Source organism: Poecilia reticulata, linkage group LG1, assembly GCF_000633615.1.
Source record: "Poecilia reticulata strain Guanapo linkage group LG1, Guppy_female_1.0+MT, whole genome shotgun sequence".
NCBI classification, from domain to species: domain Eukaryota; kingdom Metazoa; phylum Chordata; class Actinopteri; order Cyprinodontiformes; family Poeciliidae; genus Poecilia; species Poecilia reticulata.
Window position 1 is genome coordinate 19,061,706 of NC_024331.1, and position 24,458 is coordinate 19,086,163.

Consider the following 24,458-nt stretch of genomic DNA (forward strand, 5'->3'; position numbering starts at 1 on the left):
AAGTCTATGACTCTCTTCTGTTTTATTCCTTCTTTATTTGAACCAATTTTCAGAAATCTCCCAACCGACTCCACCCTTCCTCCTCTTCCTCCCTTTCCTTCATGCCATTCTCCTCTCCTCCTCCATCATCCTTCCTCACCTTCTGCTGGAGCCCGTTTCAATAAGAAAAGGTGAGAGTGTGGTTTCCAGTTTACCTCTCTGCAGTGTCATTTCATTAACTGTTTCTTTAAACGATTCCATGCAACATATCTTTGTGTGAAGTGGGTCCATGTTTTCCTTTTCTCATCTGTGTTTTGCCTCCTGTTCCATCACCGCCATCTCAGTCCTCTGGGTGGTCTCCGTGCCCGTCTGCACTCCTCCTCATCTGTCCCTAACTTTCTGAAATTTCAATTTCTGGCTCCTGTCCAAGAGAACGATTGTCCCGAGCCAAAAAGCAGGTACACATGTACACAGAGTCAACATACCTATGTGGGTGTGCCAAGATCTCCATGAATCCCTTCTCCTGTGTAACTCATATATGTGTAAACTGTAATGTTTTGTCCCGTGTTACGTAACAACGGCTTATGTTTCCATCTGTAACCACACTTGTGTGTTTGTTCTTTCAGGGATGTTGCAGCTCTCTCTACATCGAGAGCAGCTTGTGTGGCGGGTGAAAGTCCACTGCGAAACCACAGACACTCGTGGAGGCAGCAGATCTTCCTGCGGGTTGCTACTCCTCAGAAAGGCACAGACCCCACTGGTAGGAACTCACAATATTTAATAAATGTCCTCTTTTTTTTCCAATGTAGTTTATCTTCATCATGTAGACAGTATTTTCTTATTTCTCTTACTGTACAAGTTGTAACATCAACTCGTTTTCAGTCTAAAAATGTTAGCCAAAATGGTAGGAGAAAGAAGAAGCACATGCAGGCTGCATTGACAAGACGTTTCCACTCTGTGTCGCCCTTTTGTTTAAATTAACTAAGGTTTTTTTTTTGTTTTGTTTTTTTTTTCACCGGAGAAAAACCAGAGACTTTTTTGTACTACACAAAATCCTCCGTGACCTGTTACATGGACAGGTGATCTTTTTTTTACATTATTGTAAGGTAAGGTGACGCATTAAGACACTTTATGGAACCAAAATAGCTCAGAGCAATTATTTGCTCGTACATAGACGCAACCTGCTGAAGTTTCAGAACCAAATTTCCCTATCGACTATAAGCAAATGATAGCTTTAAATCATCACTTACAGAAACGGGTGCGAATCGCAACTCAACTTTTTCTGAAACTTTTTCACTTCTGCAAGTTTAGTGTCCCATTATTTTATGTTTGTTTAAGCAGCAAAAATGAAAATTTAAAAAAAAAGCGGACAAATTGATTTATAAGTTAAAAATAACAATCCGACCCAGATTTTGGTCACTTTGATGTTTAGCAAACATCATCAATTATATTTGATAGTTTGCACAACAAATCAAAATGTTAATTATTTTTACCTATTCAATCAAAATAAACGATATTATAATACCCATTCCTAAAATATAATTCATAAAGCAGCACAGTTTCTACTGTTTTTGGTACTTTGTCCTGCAGTACTGGTGTAAAGGACTGCATACTCTTTGACCAGTTAAAATTTCCATTTGGAAATTTACAGGAAACATTAATCAGACTCGTACTCTTGAATAAACCCAGCGCATTTAATAACAAAGCTCTTCTTAGAGTGGATAAAGCTGAGACTAACCAGCAGCTTACACTTAATATCTGAAAGGTTTATATGAATTATAGGATTAGCACGATGCCCTGCAAGGCACACATGTTCAAGTCTCAAATCTCAAATAATCAAATTCATTCATCTTTCATCAGTCTGTTCTTTTTTCTCCTTTTAACAAAGGTTAAAACTGAAAGAATATGTTGAAACTATTAAAAATCTCAATCTGATGAAAGTAATTATCTTTCAGAAAATAATATAAGGAATAAAGTCTGAGAAATGTATGTTTTCCATACACATTTCTTTTTCCCATTCTTATTCTCAAACTCCACTTTTCCAAACTGCATAGGGAACCCTGTATATATTCTGTACAAGGACATTAATCTTTTGACTACTTGAGCTGCCAAAATTTATTTTCTATGCACAATTTATGCTTAAAATAATCAAACCAAAGAGTTTAATAAACATGCAACCCAACAAATGACACAAGTTTAGTGTCTCCAAGGATGACTTGCATACGTTTTATTGTAAACAAATGCTGACAGGTGATTTATGTCAACGGTTAAGTCAACAATTCTGTTTTGTATTTTTCAGTCAGGCAGAACATTTGACAGCGCAGTCTAACCCCAGGCTACTTCAGCACTGCTCTGTTTAAGTATTTCTCTTAATTTTAAGCAAGTAATTTGTTTTGTATCATGCAATATCGATCACCTGTCGCAGAATTTGTTCACATTGAAATGTATGGAACTCATCCGTGGAAATACTAAACTTATTATTCTTTGGCTTGCATAATATTAAATCCTATGTTTTTATTATTGTAAGATCAAATTGTACATAGAAAAAATTTATTCTGGCAGCTCAAGCAGTTGAGTTGATGTTCTTAAGCTGAGTTTGGTCTAAACAGCTGGACAGTGACAGATTTTGTCACCTCTAACTGTTTGAATTTACACATTGCCATAAATATTGTTCTGACAACAAAAATAGCACATTTAAGCACTTTTTTTCTTCTGCCCGCTAGAGATGGCAAAGACCGTGGTGTTGATCTTTTCACGTTAGTTTGTGTTTACCAAACAAACACGGTAACTATAAGTAAGTCACAACCATGTAATTATGACAACAAGAAGAGATGGGATTCTGCTGCTTCATGCACATTCTGAGTCATGACTGTCCGAGGTTAAATAATCCTGATTTTTGTTTTAACAGGTTTGCTTAAGAGTTATTTGTTAGAGAATCTCCTCGCTAGATGTTTTTGGAAGTATTGTATTGTTTGCTCAGTGAGAGTCTTGGGAGCTTTGTGATAATTCAAAGAAGGTTTTGGAATTGATATTGTGATTCCAGTGTATTAGTGTAACAGTTTCATGCGTTCCTGATATTCTCCAATCCCACCGTCAACATGTCCAAACACAGCATGTCCTTTTAAAAGAAAATATCCAAAAGATAAAACAGAAACTTTGCTGTAAAATATACAACCTTCCTGTTGTCTGCTTTAAATCTTGCTCTCTCTGACTTTCTCACAGCCCTGATAAACCTTCGACGTGTCAATCACAGTTTTCTATCACCACACAGAGACTGAAAATAGTTCAATTTTAGCCTTAACAACTTTCGCTCCAAAACTGTTGTCATGACAATCTGGTAGCTGTTATATACTGTGTGTGCTAACTCATCAGACGGTATAGTGGTTATTGAAAAAGAATGCAATGGCTGGAACTAGGCCATTACAATGGAAAGACTGAAAACTTAAACATTGAGTGGATAGTAAGACTATTGACATTCATTTATCACATTGATTCTCCAGCAGGATGTTTATTGTACTGGCAACACAGAAAAATAATTCATATCCCTTGTTTGATTTTGTATATTTTTACAGACAGTAAAATATTTGTAAATCTCTGCTGTTCCCTACAGCTAACCTTGCTAACACGGCGACTGTTTAGGCTGCTTTACCTTTTCCAAACCACATATTTATATGAAACATAATTAAAATGTTCACTTCTAATTCTTATTTGATGGAAATAACATTATCTATTGCATGAGTCACTATGTAAAAATCCCACCACTTCCTGTAGTGCCTTTATGTTACCACTGGGATACATCAGCAATTTTAACATTAATCACAACTATAAATATTCTGGTTTATGAAATGATCACCTCCTCTAATGCAGCCATAAAAACATTTACACCAATGTGAAGGTTGTTTTCTGCAGATCTAGTCGTGACTTTAAATGTCCCCCTCATGTCTTCACCACCACTTTCTCTCACCCACGCAGGGATTTTCACTGGGGTGGTAACTTTATCTAGTGAGTACGTTGGGGAATGTGGGACTATTGTGTCCTTTTTATCTGCCATCCCACTGCTGTTCATTAGGGAGTAGGGAGGGCGTGCCTGTTTTCTGTTCATTACGCTTCCCTCCTCTAATGAAACCGGTAAGGAGCAGGGAAGACGTCTGTCTGCAGGAATAAAAAGATCTGAACTAAACATTTCGTTTTGAGTCAGCAGTAGGAAAAACAGAGCTTTTAGCGGGTCACTGCAAAGGACTTTGTGCTGGCTGAACGCGGCGCTACGTTTTGGCAGAGTTGGGTGTGTTTTTCTGAGCTCATGGGTGTGTCTAGAGCAGGGGTGTCAAACTCCAGTCCTCGAGGGCCGGTGTCCTGCAACTTTTAGAAGTGCCTCTGCTGCACCACACCTGAATAGAATAATTAGGTCATTAGCAAGGCTCTGGAGAACTGAGGAGGTAATTAAGCCATTTGATTCAGGTGTTTTGTACCTGTGGCACATCTAAAAACTGCAGGACAGCGGCCCTTCAGGACTGGAGTTTGACACCCCTGGTCTAGAGAGTGTGTGTTGGCATGGGATGGTGGTACTTCAAGGTCATGTTGACAGTCCACACACAGACAGCGCCAGAGGAAAGCACCAGTCTTGTTGACCCACTTTGTGTGTTTTGTGTGTTCAACAAAGTTCTAGCAATGTTGTTTGCCCAGGAAATGGCCTCTGCCACTTTGCAAAAATGAGTGGGTGTGAGGGGTTTTTGTGTTGTATTCAGGCATACACAGAGCTTTAACAATAAAGGGTAAATTAGGATGAGAAAAACTATGCAATTTATCTATTTTTTCAATGCAGGCAAGCCTCCAACTATGAAGGTTTTTTGTTCACACCCCACTCCTCACAGAGGTTCTGTTGCAACAGTGTCGCCGTCTGAGTTTGTCTAAGAAATGCATACCTCTATATCTCTCAAAAGATCTAAATAGCTTTTATCTAAATTTGTGTGTTCGTCTGCATCACCCCTGAATCAGTCTGCGAATTTACTTCTACCTGCAGAGCTATAATTCTTTATAGTGATGGCTGGTTTCAGCATGTCTGAGAAACTCTCTGACTCAGACATAAAGATATAACTGCATAAATTGTAAACCTGGCACAGAGTACACAGTTGTAATCCTGTTTGTCTATTAATGCCTTGGCATCAAGGTTTCTCTGTTTTATACGTTTTTTTTTTTTGTTTTTTGTTTTTATTTTTCAAAAAGCTGTCTTGCATTTTTTTTTATTTCTTCAGAAGAACGAAAAAGATCAGGATCAAATATGCATACCTATCTAGCACGGTGTGTGCGGATGCTTGTTTGTGCGTGTGGATGCCAATGTAATCAAACTGATCATGATTTTCCTAAGAACTAAAACAGAAGCATTATCTAGATAATTGATATGTCCTTCCTCTGAACAGCACAGGGTATTTTGAGGGTTGGGATCCACCCAGCACTTTGTCGCACAAGCTTTTTTTTTTTTTTAGTGTCCCTCCGCTTCCTCTTATCCTCATGCTCCAAATTTTACTCACTTGTGCTGTCAGTTGTAAATCACTCCATTTATTTTTTTCATTTTTTGATTCTTTGATTTTAAACATTTCACCCCAGAATCAGTTTTTCTTTCTTCAAAATATATAGATTTTGTAAATAATAAATTTACGGGTAAATCAAACCCACCACTTTCCAGAGGACAGATCACACAGGTGGGTCATTAAATAGATGCAAATCAGCTATTAAATGGTTAGCAGTGCAGTTTTCTACTTCCTTGCAGTTGCAGTCACTTACATTTATGGCGCAACATAAAAATTCTGGCTTGCTCCATTTTTCCAGCAATGAAATCTACAGGATTTTATTTCTGTAGCAGTGCAGAGGTCCGATGCAAGAGCACAAAGTTTCACAAATTAGGGATGTTTCGAAATGTCCAAAACGACAGAAAGAAGATTGATTTCTCCCAACATCACTAATGTGAAAACTGTTGTCATGCATCCTGCTGAATGCCACCACAGTGTCTAACGGTAGCACAACTTCTCAGCACAATCCAAACAGTTTGACTGGTATGAAAGTTACCAGACATCTAGGATTGTTGCATTACTACACTGACTTAAGCTGCATAATGACTGCAGCTCAAATCACAAACTAAGATCACACATTATTTTTGATTCCAGAATTAAAGCTATAATTTCTAAACATACATTTTGTTTTCCATTTCAGAGCGAGTGGATCCCTGCCTAGACGGGGGTCTGATATGTGTGGGCCAGGTGTCGGGGATAGGAAATGGAGACTCAACCATGAGAGCCGTGCCAGAGGAGGGGACGAAGAGGAGCAAAGTGGAGCTGAGGGAGCTGTGGAGGAAGGCCATCCTACAGCAGATCTTGCTGCAGCGAATGGAGAGTGAGAACCAGAAACTGCAAGGTGAGATGGAAGCATGGACAAGTTAAATGTTACCTGCTTGATATTACTTTGGGTCAAAGTAATATCAAAACTTACATAGATATTTGCTCATAGATTTGCAAAAATAATTCTAGACATCTATGTCATAAATTCAGCAGCATAACAAAAAAGAAATTGTTGAGGGAATCTATATGTAGACAATTTTGGCCTTTTTATTGGAAGTAACACCAGCTAAATATCCAGACTTAACAATATGAACTCATCACAAACATTAATGGATTTGAAATTATGAATTTCTCATCATAAATGTAATAAGATGCACAGAGAAATGGGCTGGTGATCAGAATCAGCAGATTTTCTAGATTTTCTACTCGGTTCTCCCTGACTTGTTTGGCTGGAAATGACAAAACTGTTATTAGTGAAGGCATCATAAACAACCATCTCCCGTTAGCAGCTCAAAACGCGCCAAAAAAATTTCATCTTAAATACCAAAATCTATTTAAACGAAATCTTTTTACAGTATCCGCGTCTTTAAGTTGTCAGTGCTTCATTTATAAACAACTATCACTCTATCTGTCAAAACAAGTTATTCCTTATGACGCATAGCCTGTTAAGATGTGCATTAAATAAGATTCTGTAATTAAGGGCACACCTTTTCTCGTGTAGAGCCTGCCACAACCTCAAATTAATAGAGCATATTATGTTTTGTTTGTGACGTTGCATGTGTTTACCGGGAAGTAAAACTTCAGGGTGTGCCAGGTGCTCCACCTCTTTGATGACCGAGTTGGCATGGAGCTACACTTCAAGTAGCTGTTTGTCATTGCCATAACTACCTGTCTTACTTGTAAACCCTTAAGTGATACACACCCATCACGCAAATAGAAATGATCACCTCCGCAGTTGGGTGGAGTCTGAGATATTGCCGTATTATTAAAAAAAAAAAAAAAAAGCCCTGCTGAATCTCTCTAAGCTAACAAATTTTCTACAGCCACACGCCCATCTTCGCATTTTTACCACATTGAATCTTCCCGGCAGAGTTGCTCGTTTGTTTTTTCTTATTTTGGAGCTCCACCTTTGTGTCCTACTTTTTGCCCGTTAGTCTGTGTGCAGCTCAGTTTGTCTGTCTGCCCTGTTTTTGGGTCAGCTATGAAAGCGCATGTGTGCGTTTCTCCTTCATTATGTGTGGATCTTTGTCAGCTCCTGGGTGGGGTATCCTGTCTTGTTTTGTGCTATCAAAGGCGGAGTGTTCCGGCAGCAGAGAAAGGGAACGAACCACAGAGTAGGAGGCTAGGAGAGACTGGAAGGTGGAGCCACTGCATGCCAGCTGGGCTGCTGCCAAAGAGCGAGTCTTGATGGACTTGATTCTGCTTGCTCCAGGCAGATAAGACAGACAGCCTCTATTCTTGCTCTGGGTGTGTCAACCACCAGCTCCTTCCAGTTTTTTATTTTATTTTGTATTGTCCTCTTTGCTGTCCAGGTCGTTGTCTCCTTTACGTATCTCTCTTTGACTGCTGATTTTTCACTTTATAATCAGCATTCCTTTGCAGCTTTGAAAAGTATGGAATTTGATTTAGATATTTTACAAGTCTGGATAAGTTTGGGAAAAGAAAATAGAGCAGGAAAAATATCCTTATGTTCACACTTTATTTCTGTTTTCTGTTTTAAAAATTATATCTATCTCTCTGTCACATATCTCTCTCCTTTCCCATCTACGGTCCCTCTTACTTTCTTAAGCTTTCTTACATCCTTGTGGTTCTTTAGGAAGCTCAAGTCTTGTTCATGATATTTTAAGCTTGACCTCACTCAGCAGATAGATCTGCATGGCATTTTTATTGTATATTTTATTGATTTTTTTTTTTGTTTTTGTACATCACAAATCGGTGGGAGAAAAAATCCTAGTTTGTGTAGCATAATGAACATAAGCCTTTCTGATGATTGTCAACAAACGTCATTAGTGTCATGAATCTATAAGGACAAATAACTTTAACTTCGGTCTGTGAAATTATGGTCTTTGAATGTGAAAAATTTGAAGGAACTTTTGAAAGCATTTCAGAAAAACAATTTAAACTTTCTAATGCTCAGAATCCGGCACTTAATATACTTATTGCATATTTTTGGTTACTTGTGTTAAAAGCAGCCAACCAAAGTGGTCGTGGTGTAACTTCAGTTGGCTCTGGATGTTTTTGGCTACAATTTTGTGATGCAATGATGATGCCATAATACCTTCCATTTCCTGGAAGACATAAAAGAACAGATTGTAATGCAACGCACTACACTGTCTCCATCCTGTCCCAAAGTGCTCATATCACTCCTCCGGATTCCCGGCCAAGTCACAGGCGGTCACTGGGCGTACGCCGCACATGACTGGGAAGGACGAAGGAGGGAGAGCGCGGCTCATGATTGACACAGATGTGGAATTATCTGAGTGAGGAAAGCGAAGCAGAAAGAAACAGAAGCAAAGATGAATTGTGAAGAGCCTGGAGAGGCAGAGAGGAAGGGTGCGGTCAAAAAAGAGAGGAACAGCAGAGGGGTGTTGGGTGTTTCCTCACCTTCTTTTATCAGGGTTGTGAAAATGGTAACAGAAATCACAGTTTTGTGTGGGTTTTTTTTTTTTCGTTGCTTCAATCTGACACTTCTGGGCTCGGTTACACCATGCAAATGAATTTCCCTCAGCAGGGAAGAGGTTGTAGCCATCTACCTATAGTGACGACTCTAATGCTCAATAACATACAGGAATTAAGTTTTTTTTTTTTTTTTTTTGCTTGTTGAAAATTACAGATATCCAAAGTATAATATTACTGAGTCTAACTTTTGCAGAAAAAAAATCATTTGTATGGCTGTTTAGTAATGTTTCTGCACAGGAATGCATGAAATTAACCTTCTAATTATGAAGATGTGGCATGTGTCAGCTTTGCAGCCACCGCCCGAGCTTTCTAATACATAACAGTGTGTTATTGTCATGCCAAGTGTGAAGCCACAGAGGAATGATGTCAGAAAAAGAAACTAATCAATGTGTGGCAGGGCTGGAAAGAAAAACAAGGTATACTGATATATCAGACTAATATAACCTGAGTAAATGCAGTTTTAAATGATGACTCTGAAATTATGGATAAATTTATTCCAGATGTAACTGGACCATGCAAAATATTTATGCTTTTTTACATGTCAGTCTATCAAACATTTTGTTGGAGAGCATCAAGATGTGTTTTGGACCCTTGTGTTCTTAGTCAGCAGTGGTTTTCATCTTGGATGGGTTTTTTTTTCACACTGATTGTTGAATCATGAATAAAAACATGGATAGAAAATATATTTGCACCACTAATGCAGCTGACGATCATAAACTCTTCCAATGACATAAAGGTAGCAAGGTGATCATGTGACAACACAGACAGCCATGTGTGAATTAAAGCATTGGTCTGACTGGTTTGGTGTATTCAGATCTTTACCTGTGTTGTTTTTGTGTTTGCCCCACAGCCTCAGAGAGCGATCTGCAGAACAAGCGCCTCAAGCTGGACTATGAAGAAATCACTCCATGTCTGAAGGAGGTCACTGTGGTGTGGGAGAAACTCTTGAGTACACCTGGCAGAACAAAAGTCAAATTTGACACAGAGACCATACATGCCGCAGTTGCACAAGGTACTCATTTGGCTTCTCAGATAGATGCATAAGGCAATGCTGCGTGGAACTATTTGTTCAGCCTTAAAATCAGCAAACATTTGCAAATATTGACCTACATGTGATGTAAGGGCCGTGCTGATTAAGTTTCTCTTCTCCTCGAAACTCATCTGAGTCACTTTAGATTTAGAGTTTCTGTTTTAAACATACCAGGAGGCAGCAGAGTTCTAGATATTTATTCATTTGTGTTCTTCATACCTTCAGCACCTTTTTTTAAAACTATCCACATGGTTAACATGTTTTTCTTCATTAGCAAAAGAAAAACCCCACAGTATTTATATACATTGAATTCTAAATATTGTTGATTTATATTTTGTGTAGCATATTTTCCTAGATACAGGATATGAATGAAGACAGGGAGACAGTGGTGAGGTGTGCAGTCCGAGTCAGAGACTTGGTTAAAGTACGGCTCTCCTCTGACCCCTTTATGTTTTGGAAAGTTGTTTCTTTTTTGCTTAAAAGCCTTGAATGGCTGCATGTTATCACTTATGTGACAATTACCTTTCATTTATTTTACACATTTCCCTTTTTCTTTTTTACCACCTTTATGTGTCGGGGGTCAGTGCTCTGTTTTGTCCATTGTGCAAAATCATAATTTTCTTTACTTATTTATTTATTTTCTATTTACATTAGGAAGATTATCTCTTGACATCAAAACTAATCTGAACAGTGGTGTACTTAAGAGATGAGATACGATAAATGTTAATATAAAAATCAAACGAGTAATTAGATTTTAAAGAAGTCACAAATGTGACAATATTTTCCTTTAGATGCAATAATATCTGGTATTAGTGGTGCTGGGTTATAAATCAATTTTATTAATCAAATTTTCTGTTTATGAAGATTACTTTTTTTGAAAACCCGGATTTTTTTTTTTCCACCCATCAACTCCAAGGGTTTCCATAGTTCAGAGTGATGTCAGCGCACCAAGGGCCTACTATCTTGTTTTACAAGCATGTTTTACAGCTTGTATTTAGTTGGACTTTGAATTCAGGTCAACTCCCAAAAGGAATGACTAAAATAAAGGCAACTTTTTCAAAATACTTTCTGAAAGATGGTGGGGGAAAATTACATCTTGCTCTGCTCATCTCAGTCGTGTTAAATACATGCTATGCAAGTACAGGCCATAAACCATACTTTACAGTCTGATGTCAAATCTTGGTCTTATTAGCATTTTTTTTAGGCACATTTGTCCCAAATCCAAGCATCGTTTTTCTGCCTGTTCCTGACAGGTGTGCCGAGGCAGCATCGAGGTGAGATCTGGAAGTTCCTCTCTGAGCAGTATGTGCTCCGGCAGACGGTTCCCTCTCGGCCCCCCTCCAACCACACTCCATACAAAGAGCTGCTGAAGCAACTCACCTCGCAGCAGCACGCCATCCTCATAGACCTCGGTAACATAACCACACCAGAAAGACAATTTTTACAATCCCACTTATATTCAGTACTATATTTATTGACTTTTACAGGTCTTAAAATGTGCCTCAAATCCTGCTTTTACCTTTTTTAAAAGAGGCGTTTTAGTGCCTCCAGCACTAAAACGTCTTCTGAAAATTTTCCTAAAAATTGTCTTTTTAATCTGACATCTTTTATTAGTTCTTCAGAGTTTTGCTCCATAAATTTTAGGGGTGAAAATGGCAAAGGATGTTTGTCATCATGAAGCACCATTTATAGTAAAACTTTAAGATAAACCGACACCTCTGTCTTCATCTTACGATCATATTAGGTCTAAAACGTGACATTCTCGTGTTTAAACTCGTCCTCCGTATTTCATTACCCTCTGCATGAAGGATTTCTGCTGCATTAGAGTTTGTAGTTGTAGCGATAAACGGAAGACGAGGAAAATTTGAAGGCGTGTAAACACTTTTGCAAGGCATTGTATGCGTTTCCTCCTGTTTTCAAAAGGTTTGATGTGTACAGTATAAGCAGTGTTGTCAGTATTTTTCTTTAACTTCAATCTAACAGCAAAACTACATCTAACACCTACCACCCAAAAACCCACACATGCGTATGTAGTACCTACACCCCACCCATACAACACCCACATACTTATATGGGTACCACCCACACATCTATCCCTGCTGCATTTAACCTCCAGCGTTTTTGTTTTTGACCGTGTCTCAGTCGTCTGCCTGAGCATCAGATAGGACCGTGATAACAAGCGAGACGCTTTACTGACACGACCTGTTGAGGAGGTGTGATGTGTTGCGAAGCTCATTGTTTATGATGTCGAGGAAGCGGAGCGATATACCAGTCAAAACACTTAACCTAAAATGCAAATTTCCTTGGTAACAATGCAAGTGTGTGAATTAGAGAGCCTCAACATCTGATGCAGACACGCTTTTGTTTGAGCTGGCTGCGGAATCGTGTTCGGTATGTTCAGAAACGTAAAGCCCTCCAAGCGCATTCCTCACATACGAACTCACAGGTTCCTCATTGTCTTCTTCACACATCACAAGTTTAGGTTCTTCAGTCTTAAAGTAGACATGCCTTCTGGTTTCATAGTGTCTTTTTACATAAGTCCATGTTGGTTTAAATAGCTTTCTTTCCCTAATTAATGAAATCATTATTTGAAAGATGCTTTTGGGAGTTCCTCAGGCTCCCTTTGGTTTTTATTAAAACTTGAACGATGATCTGAAACATTTAGATGCGTCAGGAAAATTAGAGGAAATCTGTCAAGGAGCAAATACTTTTTCATGTATCTGCTCTGTTACTGAGCCTGTTGTCCTGGTTAAAGTTTTTAAACAGTGGTGAGTTAATCATAGTGTGAGATGCCGCTTGTTTAGTTTGCAATAACAGCATTTCTTTAGTAAACGCTTGGTTGTTTTTTGCAAATAATGCATCTGCTTCTAAAGAAATACTTCTGAAATCAACATGTGAAACATTCAGCCCTTTCTGCTAGACTTATTAATACAGTGTGGGGCTGATCTGTTGATTATTATTTGGGTTAATTGATCAGCAATCAGATAGCAAAATGTGATCAAGAGGAGATATTTTGTTTTTTCTTTTAAAGAATTTGAACGAGGTGAAGCTAAATCTATACCACTTGAGGAGTTCTGGTATGAACATATTTTCAGACAGAACATCTTTTTTTATCTCAAATGCAAAATATATATATATATATATTTTTTTTTTACAGTTTTGGTTTGATTACTTTTCTGAATATGTTCGAGGTTTTTTCAACAAGGGGCCTTTGTTTGAGTCTGTATAATTTGGTTAATGATTCATCAATTATTAAATTAGTTGATTATTTCAATAATCAGTTCTTCACAAATAATCGGATTAATCATTTCAGTCTGCTGGCCTTCAGTGCTCAGCGACAGGCAGAGTAATTGCTCTGCACTCCTCTGTAGTCAATACAGCAGGAAACAGTTCTGGTCTCTCCAGGGAAAGAAAGGTTGGTGGTTTCAAAGTGGTAGTTTTTTAAAACCTTTGTAAGCCATCCACTCTTATTAATATTTTGGGATTAATTTTAGCTCTACATAGGGCGCTTTTAATGGTTCTTAATGGATAAATAAGATGGTAATGTCTCTTCCAGGTCGTACTTTTCCCACTCACCCATACTTCCAAGCGCAGCTGGGAGCAGGGCAGCTCTCACTGTTCAACATACTGAAAGCTTACTCACTGCTTGACCCCGAGGTAAGTTTTTTTTTTTTTTTTTTTTTTTTCTTCATGTTCGTCGGTGGAATGAAAGTGAATGTCAGGTTTCATTTTTCTTAGAGGCATAAAAACTCTTACTTACCATTTATCTTGTTGCTGTAGGTGGGCTACTGTCAGGGCCTGTCCTTCATTGCTGGAGTTCTGCTTTTGCACATGGGGGAGGAGGACGCATTCAACATGCTCAAATTTCTAATGTTTGATGTCGGGCTTCGTAAGCAGTACAGGCCTGATATGATTATCCTGCAGGTAAGATGCAGATTGTTTCCCTATCTAAAGTCGCTTAGTGCATTCCTCTTTGTTTGTTTTTCTTCTTTAACATAGTAAAAATCATCACTATGATTATAATGGTTGGCTTGGGTAGAAATTTATTACGATTGATTCTTTGACACTTGAATTTCCTCATCTGTGAAGGCCAGAGCTAAGCTTTTAAGTACGCTGTTGGTGTGCTGGGTTTTTCTTGGCCTCGAGCGTCTAATGACGCTCTGACTGCACTGGTAAGATTGTTAGATTAGCGTTTTATTTGATCTTTCACTTGGACAGAGCTAAATGCAGATATCACCTGATTTTATTGTATTAACTTGCTCCTATTTTGTTGGAATCAAAACAGTTTGAATCAATGTGGCGTAAGAATGAGGTTAACCAGGAGGGATGAACATTAAACTGATGCAGCTCAGAGTTTTAGACACGAAGCCTGAAAACTAAATGCGCCATTGTGGCAAGTTGCACACATATATTAATAAAATATGTGTCGTAAGATTTTGTATTTGTGAAGTGACATCTCCAATGACATCTGCAGCACTGAAAAAGCACCTTCATTAACCGGCCTGTATTAAAGCACCAGATTTATTAATAAAGTTGGTTTCTCAGTACTTAAAGTGTTGCCTCCCCCGGTGAAGATGTGACGGCATCTGTTAAGATATTTTCTACGTTGGTCATGTGATACTGTATGTATTTATTAAATAATAATAGTTTTATTACTCAGTCAAGTAAGAATCTACAAAACTACCAGCATTATAAGACAACAAAACACCTGTGGAAAGATTTGATATACAGTAATTTCATTAAATAAATTCCAGACAGTATTTTTTTTTTCTCAAACTGTTTTCCTCCTGCAATTTATATTAAACATTAGAGCTAGATAAAAGTTTAAAAACTCAATGTTTGGCTTGTAATTGATTCACTTTTAATTAAATGTAAGGTAAAAGTATAACATGTTGTGGGCCTGTCGGTTTTCCTCCATCAGATTCAGATGTACCAGCTGTCTCGGCTGCTTCATGACTACCACAGGGATCTGCACGGCCACCTGGAGCAGCAGGAGATCGGCCCCAGCTTATACGCCACCCCCTGGTTCCTCACGCTGTTCGCGTCACACTTCCCCCTCGGCTTTGTGGCCCGTGTCTTCGGTAAGATCTGAGACCTTCATGCTTATGCACTTAGAGATTCGGCCCGCACTGTAACTGCTTGTAATCCTCTTGCTGTGACTAAGATAACCACATTTACTGAAGAGTAGAAACCATGTCAGGGAACGGAGAACTTATAGGTTTAACTTGGGATAAGAGTTTGTGATGGCAGAGATGAGCCTAATGTGTAAATAATAGAGATGTAATGATAGATCCAGATCACATTGAGTTCATAAAAAAAAGTGATTTTACTTTTGGGAAAAGTAGCCATCAGCTTTTTTTTTTTGTTTGATTATCTACAGATAAAAGAAAAGATTGTATGTATTCTAGGTGTGACGAGCTCATTTAATCATACTTTCAAAAGTATTCATATTTATTGATGCTCTCATTGATTTAACAGTGGAGAAAATATTAAAATGAGCAGTTTTGGGGAATTTGTGAAAATGCAATAACGATAAATACATTTCTATCATGATAAATATGTAGGAGTGGAATGGATGGGATGGGAGCAGAGGTATGGAGCCCAACATGTGATGTCTGACCTCGCACTGTGGTTGTTTGTCCCGTCTCTCTGTGTTCCTCTGTGATGGTAACAGATTGTACTCGCCTCTCGGACAATCGCTTTTTTAGTTAAACTGACATCATCAGACATAGTGTCATCCTAACAAGAACTTGATAATTCTTTTCCAGACTGATGTTACATTGACAGTTAATTTATGGGATTAATATTGCAAGAAGATCTTGTTGGATCCATCCATCCTTTTCAATCCACGTATCCGGGGTCGGGTCGGGTTACAGCAGCCTAAGCAGAGAGGCCCAGACTTCCTGTGCCCAGCCACTTGGGCCAGCTGCTCTGGAGGAATCCCAAGGCGTTCCGAGATCACTGTCCCTCCAGCGTGTCCTGGGTCTTCCTCTGGGTCTCTTCCTGGTGGGGAATGTCCAGAACGCCTCACCTGTGTCCAGCAGGCATCCTAACCCGACTCCTCTCCACGTGGAGGAGCAGCGACTCTACTCAAAGTCCATCCTAGATAGTACGAGTCAACTTGATGCACGACTCTTATTACACCCGCAGAAAATGGGTGTAAAATATTAAGAATACTTGATAAAATAGTACTCTAAAGTGTTGGAGTATATTTTCAGTAATTGTCTCTTTAAGAATAGACTCTTTAGATTTCAACCTCAGAGTGAGTCACAGAGTGATGATTTTCAGAGTCACTTTTTGACTTTTTTTCCTCTGCGTCTTTTTATCTTTAAATGTTTTAACACCCACTTAGTTTCTATCTCCTTTTTAAGCCTTATCTTTTCTCTCCTTCATTCCATCCTTAGTATTGTTGTCATGCCTAATTTCTTATATCGGGCTCTGCGACTGAACCAGACTTGCTGTCTCCTTGAGCTCATCTGAGCAGAACGATCAGTGTGTGTTCGTGCGTGTTTGTGAATGAGGGCGTCACGTGTTGGGTATCGCATGTTGGGCTCCACACCTCTGCTCCCATTCCTTATTCTCATCTATGATCTCATGCACTCCTGCCTAACCCAAAACCACACCCTGATGTATTCAAAGAAAGACAAAAAATACAAAAGCACACCCTCGCTTAGCTCTGCAGATTCACTCTAACATATATTTATGTTTGCTTTTGCATTTATTCTATTGACGTCAGCTCATTATTCTGTTTTTAAAAACAAGCCTTTAAGTCACGCATAAATACTTCACTGTCACCACCTGTCATGATTTGTATTTATTCAAATGCATCCTAATAAGTTTTCACGTCAGAGCTTTGGTTTTTTCCCCCCCATCTCTTTTGTGTTGTACATCTTTTTTTCCCCTCTCTAATTTAGTAACCTTTGACCAGCTTTTTTTTCTTCTCTCTTTACCAGATATGTTGTTCCTTCAGGGTTCAGAGGTTATCTTCAAAGTAGCCTTGAGCCTTCTGGGCAGCCACAAGCCTCTGATCCTCCAGCACGACAGCCTGGAGTCCATAGTGGACTTCATAAAGACCACACTGCCCAACCTCGGCCTGGTGCAGATGGAGAAAACCATCAACCAGGTGGGAATTAAGACACTAAGCTGGCTTAGTTTAAAACGCAACTGCATCTCATTCATCCTTGAATTACATTCAACTTTAAAAGTTTACATTTTCACTTCTCATTGTTTTCATTCTTCCCATAAAAACTGATACGGACACACCTTAGTAGCCTAGACTAGTCCGGAAGAATACAGCATTTTACTTTAGTAATTTCAACAGCTCCCATGAAAAGATCAAACAAGCAACAAGTCCGGGCAGGTTAATGTCTGCATGTTCATGTCCGTGTGTGCAGGTTGTAGCCCACACAGTCCTGCAGAAATGCAGCCACTCATCACACCTCAGCAACATAAAATTGCAGCGGACAAATGTTGAATGTTTGCTGTGACTGGATACAAACAATCAGTTGAGTTGGACTGGGATGAGACTGCAACAGATTGTCACATTCAGATGTTTTTACAGAGCCTGTATGAAACTACCACAGTTGGACCAAGTGATTTAAAGACAACTACAGAGACATAAAGTGACATTTAGAGGTTCAAGAAACTTTTCTATGCGTTTTAAGTTAATTAGCTGATGATTAGGGTGTGACACAATAAGATTCCAATGTTTAACTTTTCACAATATTCTAATTTTCTAACACAAAATTTTGGGTGCTCATCATCTCTAATCCATAATCATCAAAATTACAAGAAATAAAGGTTGGAATATTTCTCTCCTTGTGTGATGGATCTATAGAATAAATAAGATTCACTTTCTAAAATGAGTGACACAAAATATTAAACATTTTTCATAATGTTTTAATGTTTTTAGCTGTACCTGTGATCAATGCTAAATCAGTTTTGGCTTCGGTTGCACAATTGTTTTCTTCATCAGCCCCCAAATAAAAATAAATGTCACCAAAATGTATGGATCCTCTAATTAGTAATCCAAGACTTTCTGTTTTCCAGGCGGATAAGTATAACCTGAAACAGATCCTCATTTCTTTTAGCTTTTACATTAAATAAAGACCCATTTGTATCTTTCTACGACACAGAGAATAACATGTTAATGGAGGTAAAACATGAAACGACCATTAGACATTTTACGCAAAATCTGGGCTTTACACTGAAATATTGGTCAGTACAGTCAGAAGAAAAAAAACATAAAGTCAAATAAACACAGAAATATTTCACCAGACACAATCAGCCCTCAGTGGCCGTCACCGTCCCCAGACCTAGATCTTACTGTTACAGTGAAGAAAGGGGAGAAGAGAGAGATTTTGCAACTCTAGAAAGATGATCTAAAGAGAGTATTCCTAGAGGAAGGATTCCTTTCTCTGTTCGCTCCAATGTTGTGAAATTTTATAGGTTGAGACTAAATACTTTCCTGTTGTACAAAGTATTAACAGCAGGAGATCAAGAACAGTAAACATGACACTGGTGTGTTTGTTTAAAACAATTATTCTTAATTTTATTTTCTCCTCTGAGTAAATTAACTTTAAGCAAAGTTTAGGTTTCGTAGTTTTCAGTGTAAAATTACAAAACTGCAGTAAATGGGGCTCCACATGGTCTAGAAATGTGGATAATGAAAAAGATAGATTGGACATTTGCCTTCAACATCCATCCATCGCCAAACAGTTTCAACAATTAATTAATCGTAAAGTCTTGTACTTAAAATGCAAAAATGTGGCTGAAAGGGACCTCAGAAAACTTCCGTAAAAAATATTTAGGGAATGTTGTGTAAAATGTTTTTTTATTTTATTTACCACTTTAATAATAGGGGTGGCAACCAGTTTGTCCAAATCAATAAGTTTAACAATTTGTATGGTTTCTGTTCAGGTTTGTCTTTTTTATTATTACATATAAATTTAATGAAAAAAAAAAAAACTTTAGAAGAAACATCATTTAGGAGTTAGAAATATAACATTGTAAAGATTTAAGAGTGATTTAGAAAATGATAAACTAAAGCGGCACACAATGAAAAGCATTTATTCTTAGGTTTTACTTTGATGACTCCTTACATAGCTTAAAATCCACCAATATTCACGTCTCCCATGTTGATTTTAAAGAGCTATTGCTGAAAGTCATCATAATAAAGTAATTTGTGGGATGTAGAACCAGAATTGATTGAGTTTGAAAAATTATCCTTCACCACAAATTTGTTTACATTTAAGATCAGAGCAGATTTACTGTTACAACCTTTTTAAAAAAAATTTAGAGACAACATTTGTTTGACTTTGCAAAAAACGTTGCCAGTTTTAGACTTTTTGTGGAGTTTGCTTAAGTCTTAAAGCAAGTATTTGTGAACAATAGGACAGTAAATATCACCTGACTTTCGGTGTTGACTCTGAATCACTCCTGATTGCCGCCTCCGTCATTTTTGAAGGGATTAGATGGATCTGTGAGTTCTTGTATCTTTTCTTACGTCAATTTCACTGTCAAAATTCCTGCAGCGTTTTATTGTGTTTGTTTTTGTCATTTAATACAGGTAACCTTTTAAACTTGCCTCAGTTCCACCTCAGCTCTGAGTGACAGAGGCTCACGTTGGTGTGAGCCACGCCCTGCCTTTCCAGCAGCACCCAGTGCAGCTGTTGTGTGTGTGTTAAGTCATTTAAAGTCAGTGTCATTCCGCCGTTTTTAGAAAATACATAAGATCAGGTGTACCTGCTGAATGTCTCCAATTACTAACATCCCTGATTCTGTATTTTAGAATATTAACCTACAACTCGTCAAGCAGCCGAGTTGATGCTTTAATTTAAAGCTGTTGGGTATTACAAACTTAACTTAGCTTCAGGGTTACCTTTGACATTTGCATGATGCAACAAACTGGTTTGTCACTGGTTATTTCCCTCTAGAGTTGGTTCTCCATTTCACATTGCAGCCAGGTTTGTAGGTAACCAAGTTTCAACTTCAGCACAAAAAGCACTTTTAGTTTGGGAGGTTGGTTAAAGTTGCGATGATCTGTGAAACTAGAGGCACATTTTATTGATCAAGATCTGTTGTAATTAACAGATCATCCTACAGGGCTCTAGAGTGAGATCAATTTGATCAGATCAGATTAGATTTCTAAATGTTACACTTTAAAAAAAAAAAAAAAAGTCTCATGTCGCAATAGCGCTACCAGTTCTTGGGGGTAATAAAAGATCCGCTTTGAAAACAGACGCACTTTGGGACCATGTTGTAGTCTAAACCAATCGGAGACAGTGAAAGGCGGGAACTCCTCTCTGATTGGCCGTGGACCAGACCTTACGTAACTACGTCTGTACTCTGCAGTCAGCGGTGAGTAGGCTAGGCTAGTAGGCTACGAAAGCCAAGTAAGAGTGGATTTTATGTGGTTGAGGAAAGAAAATGTAGAAAAGTTGAGGTCTGAACCATCCGAAAAGTCATTACCATTACTCTGACTCGGAGCTACCAACGCCCCTATGTTACGTGAAGTTGTGGTTCGGAAACGGTCTCAGATAACGAGCCACAAACGATCCACTCCGAGCCAGAGCCACTGAAATTAACAGGGGGAAGTGTTTTATAGTCAGCGCCTTCGCCAGTTTCGCTGGCCAAGATGCACTAAAGCCAAAAATATAATGCACTTAATTTACTGTAAAGAGTGTCGTGCCACAGTAACTATTAGTTTCTCCTATGCGTACTGGTCAGGAAGTGCGGGTCCATTTGCGTCTCAGTTCCTGCAAACGAGACTTGAAATAGTGAATGTAAACTCGGTTTATAAATATTTACATAATAAATAAACGGCGCTGTGTTCGTTTTGTGATGCAAGATGTTGTATCTGCGGAGACGAACAAAAAAACGTTCCTGAGTTCACTGGAGAACAACTATTTCTATCAAATATTTTCATAGCCAGATAGACGAAATGAATGAATCATATTAAACGCAAAATGCAATAAAGTAAAATCTGAATAAAGTTGCACTTGGAATTATTTGTCACGTCTGTCAGATCTAGATTTAAACTCATTCAAACCAGGTAGGAAATGAGCATCTCTTAATATGTTATTTAATGTATCTTGAGATGTAATTCTGCTCCAAATAAGAAACTATTTTCATTAGATTATTAGTCATTTACAGATCAATATTACCTTCATTTGACAGTGATTTAAAAAGTCTTATGAAAAATAATTAGACACACCAGTGCAAATTGTTAGTGTAGGATCATACATTTTACAAAGAGAAAATATATTTTTCAAATGTTGAATAAAATACCTGGACTTTGTATAAATGGTAATGTTGGTGCTAAAGTACCAACGTGTTTAGCGTTGTCCTGAGGAAAGTTATCCAAAGCTGCTCGTGTCCCACCTCTCACTCAAACTGTGCCTTCTACATAACCCTACTGATTAACAAAGCAAAGCAGAGCGGGAATAAATCTACGTCTCAGCTTTAATAATCCAAACAGCTCCTAAATCCTGAGGATAATGAAGAGTAAAGCCTTTAATTATATGTGAGCAACACGGGATGACATCTGCCTCCCTCCTGAAAGCTTTCTCTCAATTATAGTTTGCTTTTCTCTTCAGAAAGAAGTGTTGACCTAATTTCAGTGTGAGGCCTTGAGTCCAAAAACGCCAAAACACTGCAGCAATGCCATATTTCAATTGGACCCATTTTTACTGTTATTAACTAAACGAAACAGATAGTGTAGCATATCATAGACAGTTTACGTAAATAAATGCACCCTGTGTCAGTTATCTTTTGTAATTCCATATGTTTCGGTAGAAACTCGATTGCCTGCTACTAGTAAAACGTTCAAGTCTAACGTTTTTAGAAGGTTTGAGTCCTTGGTAAATTGTTTTTGTTGTTGTAGCTGTATTTTTTTTGTCATGGTTTTTGTTTTATCAGGTTTGTGAGATGGATGTGTCCAAGCAGTTGCAGGCCTATGAGGTTGAGTACCACGTGCTGCAGGATGAGCTGCTGGACACGCCCCCAACCCTCAACCAGCAGCAAAGAGCTGCACAGCTGGAAAGGACCAATCAGAGCCTCCGGCAGCAGAACCTGGACCTGTTGGAGGAGCTGCAGGTATGCGGACATACAGAACATGTGAAGATCCACGACTGAAAGCTTATGTGTAATCAAACCTCTTCACTCTGATGCGTCTAAATGAAACCTAGTGCAAGTAAATTGCCTTCAGAAGTCACCTAATTATTTGGTTTTGTAAGAATCACAGGTTGCAGACCCCTGACCTGAGCTGACAGGTCAGGAAGCGACAGAGGTCACATTAGATTTAGTTAGTTGTCCTTCATTTTGAGAGACGGTCTCAACAAAATCCTGTCATAATAAATAACTGAACGAGGAGCAGCAGGAGGAATGCGCTCTTTTCAAACCCTTCATAACTCTTCAACGCGCCGTCAGTGATGCTTTTAGTTTAGTGTCCAGAGATGATACTCTGATTTTCTTTCTGTAGATTGAATTTGTTACACTCAAACTGTACTCTGCATGTAAAGTTGAAAATGTGTGCGTCTACACAAAGCTGGTCAGGTGTGTTAATTGTAGCACATTAAATTGACGATGAGTAAGGAGAGCATCTGTCAGAGACGATCCTTCCCCTCCGCACCTGCCACTACTTTGTGCTAATCTGTCAAATAAAATCCCAACAAAACCGTGAAGTTTGGGTTTGTAACATGACGTTTTGATGCCTTTTTAACGCAGGTGTCCCACGCGCGGGTCTGCAACCTGGAGAGTCGGGTGGAGGCCCTGGCGCAGTCGGAGGGACAGCTGAAGGAGCAGGTTTCTGCTCTCGAGGAGGAAAAGAAGCAGCTGGCCAGCACCATCGCACACCTCCACAAGTTCCTCACCGAGCTGGGCATCAACGCCGACCTCGACGGGCAGACGCTCCCCTAAGCTCCCCAAAGACGAGACTTTGACCACAGCCAAACGGCAGCACAGTGGCCTCTGTCTAGTTTAAATGTTAATAGCTGCATGTGAACACAGGCAGAATGCAGGAAGAGCGAGGGTTACAGCCCTAAAGGAAGAATTTGTTAAAGTGACTCCTAACTTGGTCTCTCACACCTCCAGTAAATGAGAAAAGGATGCAGGATGAGAGGGCTTTCCTTTCCTCTTACACATGTAAACAAACCCCCAGTTAGCACTGAGCCTCTACTGTTCAAACAGAAAACCATCAGATAGATTCTCACCTGTCTGTTTGTTCACAAAGAGCACGTTTCACACACAGCTTTATTTGTCTGTGTTGGATCCGACCAGGCTAAACAGGCCAAAGAACATCTTGATGCTTTATTTGGAAGAACAAAGACTCCACTACACAGTATTCTGAGACACGATCGCTGTTACACAAAGTTGGTCCCAAAGAAACAAACAAAGCGCGCTGCTGTGTTCTGGCGTGATTAGCCTCGTATAGCGCTGTTTTCGGTTTATCTATTACAAAGGCTGAATGTGACGTTATCTAAACGACGCCGGGTGCTGCTGAAATGTTTAGGTCGGGAGGTGAGCTAGGTTCAGCTATTTTTGATTCTTCCTCGGCACTTGTAGTTCCCAGCTTCCTGACCGTGTGCATTTTAACTTCATTTAGCGACAGCAGCTCACAGGAAGAGTGATACAATATATCCAGTCCATTTCACATCCTGTTTTTCACCTCTGAATACACTTCGAATCGTGTGCGAGGATGGAGGGCGGAGCGGGGTGGGGGTTTTGAAACGGCAGCGCTCCCCGTCCAGGACGGGGGAGCCCTACCAGGCTCCTCTAAGTTATTTCCAAAACGACGCTCGGGTGCGACGCCCGCGCCGCTGAGACAATCTGTAGGGTGTAAATGTTTTACTGTATTTTCCCGACACACTGAACTCCTCGGAGCCGAGCTGCAGCTTGGTGCGTCTGTACATGAACGTCTGAATGTTACTGTTTCTTGTGCACTTCACTGATCCAAAAAGAAAAGCTGTTTATCACTTTGTAGATTTTTTTTTTTTTTTTTTTTGCTTTTACTCTTTTGCACATATTTTCTGTTTTATTGATCTATTGTCAGTTTGTACTTTAAAATACAACTCATTATTATTTCAGCACACATGGAGTCTGTGTTCTTTTCGTGCCTGAGGTTGTCTGCTTACAATAAAGAGTCATGGATCAGATGTAACATGTCAATTGTCGTAGATTGCCTCCTGTCTAAACACGTCAGTCACTTTCAATGCCGTGGCTCTGATTGAAGCTTTTTGCATATGGAAACACGCCCCCCCCCCACACACACACACACATTTATACATCACTGGAGTTCAGGAGCTCCTGCAGAGGCGTTAGAGAGCATGCTCAGGCAAGTTGGCTCTCTTGTTGGTTTGCATCTGCTGTAAATTTAATCTGCGTAACCTTTGATCAGTTAAAACAAGCCTCTGAGTTTGTCGTATGAGAATCTGTTCTCC

General features: G+C 39.1%; 1 protein-coding gene across 6 annotated transcripts in view; it reads left to right on the top strand.

The window, feature by feature from the left end:
- The window catches only part of tbc1d1 (TBC1 (tre-2/USP6, BUB2, cdc16) domain family, member 1), a 53,530-nt gene extending 29,357 nt beyond the window's left edge, over nt 1-24,173 (top strand). For 3 of the 6 annotated variants that reach the window (XM_008412513.2, XM_008412523.2, XM_008412548.2), the window contains 12 exons: nt 54-170; nt 324-437; nt 606-739; nt 6,187-6,387; nt 9,841-10,002; nt 11,274-11,432; nt 13,577-13,677; nt 13,801-13,944; nt 14,942-15,101; nt 16,974-17,143; nt 21,940-22,116; nt 22,747-24,173. In XM_008412513.2, the coding sequence (XP_008410735.1) occupies nt 54-170; nt 324-437; nt 606-739; nt 6,187-6,387; nt 9,841-10,002; nt 11,274-11,432; nt 13,577-13,677; nt 13,801-13,944; nt 14,942-15,101; nt 16,974-17,143; nt 21,940-22,116; nt 22,747-22,938 (1,831 nt within the window). In that variant the 3' untranslated portion in view covers nt 22,939-24,173. Of the gene's footprint in view, nt 1-53; nt 171-323; nt 438-605; nt 740-6,186; nt 6,388-9,840; nt 10,003-11,273; nt 11,433-13,576; nt 13,678-13,800; nt 13,945-14,941; nt 15,102-16,973; nt 17,144-19,588; nt 22,117-22,746 lie in introns of those variants that run through there. The other 3 variants (XM_008412540.2, XM_017305675.1, XM_008412532.2) reach the window with 3 other exon arrangements.
- The last annotated feature ends 285 nt before the right edge of the window (nt 24,174-24,458 follow it).